At 36.0% G+C, this 4,855-nt stretch overlaps 1 protein-coding gene across 1 annotated transcript in view; it reads left to right on the top strand.

Annotated features, from left to right (window-relative positions):
* The window catches only part of LOC108576803 (homeobox protein prophet of Pit-1-like), a 67,432-nt gene that overhangs the window by 9,235 nt on the left and 53,342 nt on the right, over positions 1-4,855 (top strand). The window contains exons 2-3 of the mRNA XM_017939863.1: positions 395-522; positions 3,717-3,824. Of these exons, the coding sequence (XP_017795352.1) occupies positions 395-522; positions 3,717-3,824 (236 nt within the window). The remainder of the gene's footprint in view (positions 1-394; positions 523-3,716; positions 3,825-4,855) is intronic.

The raw sequence follows: 4,855 nt of genomic DNA, 5'->3' as shown, positions 1-4,855 counted from the left end.
TCGAACAGATATAAATTATTATAACTGATGGTACAGTTCAACCATTTTCAATAGTCTTTTTATATTCTTCAATATTCTTTTACACCTGCCAATCGACCTCAAACGAGGGATAGGGTGTCTCTTCACCGGAAGTGTCCTCATCATGTTACTCAAAGGACTCTAATGATTGGGTCTTACGCGATAAAGCCTAAAGAATCAAATTTTAGCACTGCTGATATTATTAAAAAAAAAAATATTCTTTCCTCTTTTTGGTTAGTGATAAATCGAAGACTTTTTTATAAAAGTTTAACGAAATACTTTTATTAATACATAAGTGTACATAGGTAACGACTACATTGCACATTTGCTGCTCTAGGTGGTAAAAGTTAATTAAATTGTTTCTTTTGAATTCCAGGTGCGGAAGGAGCTTTTAAAAAGTTAAAACCTGATCCCTGTGCTTCGAGTCCTCACATCGGTCACACCCCTACCACTGCCAGCTGTCCAACCCCTGCTCGACGACGGCATAGGACTACTTTTACACAGGTTTGCTATTCAAATAAAATATTACCTTACGTATCTCTTTTATTTCATAAATTTTCAAATTTTCGGTTCGATTGTAAATCTTTTACCAAAGCACGATACATGTACCACGTGTTTAGAAATTACCTCTGGAAGCATTTATTTCGGTTTGTAATTTTCATTCTGATTCGTCAATTCAAACTATGTGAAAAGAAATCTTAGGTCATTAACACGTTCCGTGACGAGTCGTTTTTGCACCACTTTTCATTTAGGTTACGTGTACCGCCGAGGGTAATTGTGGTATTATTTATTTTATTTTGTTTTTACTAGTTTTTAAATCAAAAGTTGAAAGTAACAGGTTTAAACGGGAAATTAAGAATGTTTTGAAATTGCAGCATAGCTAAAAAATATTCTAAGTTTCAATTTTTTAATTTATTTCAATGCAAGTAGTAGTGCAAGATGTTCAACTTATGATATTTACCCTTGGAAAAAATTTAGATTGCAAAATTTAGACACGGTGAGAATTTTTCATAAAGTGCAGCATTTCTTTCGTAATTACCCTATGAGCTTGAAACGTATGTTTAATAATGAATTAAAAATTGAAAAACATTATTATCCAGTGTAGAGTGAAATAAATAAGTTTATTTAAATAATTTACAATTAAACGGAAACATATAGAATATTGTATAAAGCAAAACAAATAGAACATATAGAAAAGTATGAAATAAATCAAATATTTTCATATTAAAAGTTGATTACAATGTTTCCTTTTTTCTATTAAAACAAGGTATACATAAATGGGATTGATTAGAGCAATTACTATAGAATATCGCTACTTGTTTGGTTATACTTCTTGCCAGTTGACATTTCATTCATATAAAGAAGTGCGAAATTGCTGTACATTTGCCCTCTTTCCTTATAATTTTATAGAGTTTTCTGTCTGTATAACATAGCGACTCAAACTTGAGTGTATACAGGGTGGTACATTTAAACGGGAACGGTGAAATATCTCACGAAGTTATGAAACGTTATCCATTGAAGTTATGAAAAAAATATTTTTACAAAAGTTGTTCGGTATAATAATTTTTCTGCAGGTATTATAGTGGAAAAGATATCAAAGTCAAGTTAATGTTTTTTTTAAATAGAACGTCATATTTTTCTATTCCTAATATTACAGTATTTGCTGTGACGAATTCAACGGAGTGCCACATGAAGTCATTTCGTTTTATAGAAAGTTGTAAAATCATGGAGAATTTATATTAGTACCACAATCAAGAAGTGTTTATCTGACGTTGACCTACCCGACTAGAATTTCAGTTAGGCAGATATTAGGTCCGCATTAGGCTAGCCTAATTTGCCTGTTTGGCCCCAATAAGTCCGCATGCGGTATGTAACGCGGAATATTCGCGACTACCTAATTCGGAAAGCCGCATTAGGCTTTCCCAATGTGAATGCCTAACTTTGGCGTGCGCTCGGCCACTCCAATTTGGGTCACGTATAGCAGCTGTTAGGAATGCCTAACTTTGGCGTGCGCTCGGCCACCCCCATTTGGGCCACGTATGGCAACTGTTAGGAACGCCCAACCTAAGCTTGCGCTCGGCCACCCCCATTTGGGCCACGTATGGCAACTGTTAGGAATGCCCAACCTAAGCGTACGCTCGGCCACTCCCATTTGGGCCACGTATGGCAACTGTTAGGAACGCCCAACCTAAGCTTGCGCTCGGCCACCCCCATTTGGGCCACGTATGGCAACTGTTAGGAACGCCCAACCTAAGCTTGCGCTCGGCCACCCCTATTTGGGCCACGTATGGCAACTGTTAGGAATGCCCAACTTAGGCATGCATCATTCCTTCCGAATTAGGACCTAATGCGGTAACGATTAGGCTTGCAGCATTTAGGTGTGCCTAATCGTTTCCGCATTAGGCCCACATTCGTCTTTAGGCATGCCTAACTGAAATTCTAATCAGGTACCTCCCCGATTCTTCACTACTTTACGATTTTTCATAGAACAAGATGACTTCTTGTGGCATATCATTGAATTCGTCGCAGCAAACGCTATAATATTAGGAATAGAAAATATAGCGTTCTATTTAAAAAAATTAACTTGACTTTGATATCTCTCCCACTACTACGCCTACAGAAAAATTATTTAGGTCAGGTAATGTGCCCTTTATACCAAATAACTTCAATTCCTCGTAAGATATTCCACCGTTCTCGTCTAAATGTAACACCCTGTATATCTCTAATGGCATTCGATGTGATAAACACTCTATATATGATAATTATGTATTACTTAATAGTATTATGAAATATTTTACGCTCGTCTATCTGTTTATACTCAAAATATGAAACGTTCTGAATGTAAATTTCAGCGAGTACCACCAGTGGTCCTCACGCCACGAAACGTGTTAAAATTTCATCCTGTGATAATAAATGCTCTATCGTAGTTTTGTTAATTATTATATATTGTTTCATGTAAAAATTAGTTTGCTGTTATGTTACATTTAACTTTCTCCTATAGGAGTACGTACGGACAGGTACGTATTCACCGTAAGGCGCATTAAAGTGGCACACGTTCTTGTCAAATCATAACATCATGACAGAACTTCCATTAACTCAATTTTCTTTCACACTAAATATTCAAAAATACTCGTTTGAGAGCTTATAACCTTAAAATCAGGGCCGCCTTTACCAGAAGGCGCAAACTGGGGCCACATTTCGAAACTTTACTTCTCACAAACAACAATATAAAAAACAACCTAAATAGTTACAGTTGCGAAAGAAAATACTTATTTCTATATATTAAATTCGTAATATAAAAACAAGAGGCCGCTGAAAAGAGAAACGCCAAATTTATGAATTCGATTAACTGAAATAGACTTCCCTTTTCATAGGCCTCGTAATTATATCGCGCCTAGGGCCTACAAAAGTGTAAAGGCGGCCCTGCGTACAAATGTTACGCAGTTTCTCGAATTCGTTCGTGTTTCCGCGGACCAAGCACCTTTGGAGAAATCTTAAATCCCACGTTAGACAGTTTCCCCAAGCATCCGCGCCTATTGTTACGATTCTCGATAGCGGGATTACTTTCGGGCAAAGCCGTTCCAGTTTTTTCGATAACGTCATTTCGATTCCCTCGATCCGGGACCTTTCGTATAGCGCTCAAATTTCCTGTCGGTAGTTCAGATCAGCTTTACTACGGCCTTCCAATTGTTTCGCAGGAGCAGCTGGCAGAATTGGAATCGGCATTCGCAAAATCTCATTATCCAGACATATACTGCAGGGAGGAATTAGCGAGGTCCACCAAATTGAACGAGGCTAGAATTCAGGTGGGTGTTACATTTTTTTTTTTTTTTATCAAGAAATAAGAAAAGCAACGAGCTCCTTAACATATGATTTTCGTCCGACGCACAATTTTTCGGACGAAAGGAAGATTTTGTCGTTATCAATCGGATTAGAATTGATCGAATGTTACTAAAAAATTTTGTATTGTAAGAATATAAAGATAACAAGTTATACGAGAATTCGTGATAGAAACTTGGTATAATTTTTATCTTAAACGAAGACATAGTATTCCTCGGTAGAATACTTTTTTTTTTCTTTCAAATACATGCTTGTAGAAGAAGAGCGAAATATCTGTTCCTTTTAAATTCGTGTTCATAGGTTGCGAAGTTTCACATCCTGCTTCAGAAGTATCGCTAAAATTTATACACCTATTTTCTGCACCAATCTTTTCGGCCATGACTCACACTATAATTGAATCAAAGACGCATGTAGGGTGATAAAATGAAATTACGCGCGCAAATGTCGATCCAAGACCCGCGTCTTTCGAGGGTTGCAGAATCAATCAAAGGGTACGAAGGCGTTTCGACTGAACTTTTTCATCTCTACTGAGTTCACAATATCGATGAAAAGATTAAATTATAGTTACCCACTCGCTATTACTGAATAATAGCAATTGCAGCGTACAGAAGGTTCTTACTTATTTATCAGTTATTTTTCAACAAAGTTTGCAGAAACGTCTAGCTATTAAGGAATTTTTAATTTGAAAGGAACGTTTTGAAGAAAACGTTCAACAGTTCAATTTCTTTTATGATACAAATAATCTGTTTCGTGATACTAATTTCGTTTATGACATAAATATTTAGTAATCGTCATCTTAATTTTCTAACTATAAAGCAAATGTGCCTCCATTCTAATTGTAAGTATGCGATGTTTTACAAATAGGAGTATACACGTATTACCTAATACTCGACGATTAAGGTATTTTGTATTTTATTTCAAATAACGATATACATTAGACACGTATAACCTATATAGATCACTGACTGTAAACGATAAAAGTTGATATACCTTTTGT

The sequence above is a fragment of the Habropoda laboriosa genome, unplaced genomic scaffold, assembly GCF_001263275.1.
Source record: "Habropoda laboriosa isolate 0110345459 unplaced genomic scaffold, ASM126327v1 scaffold527, whole genome shotgun sequence".
Classification (NCBI taxonomy): Eukaryota; Metazoa; Arthropoda; class Insecta; order Hymenoptera; family Apidae; genus Habropoda; species Habropoda laboriosa.
Note: the sequence above shows the minus strand (reverse complement) of the source record. Positions and strands in the feature narration are given on the sequence as shown.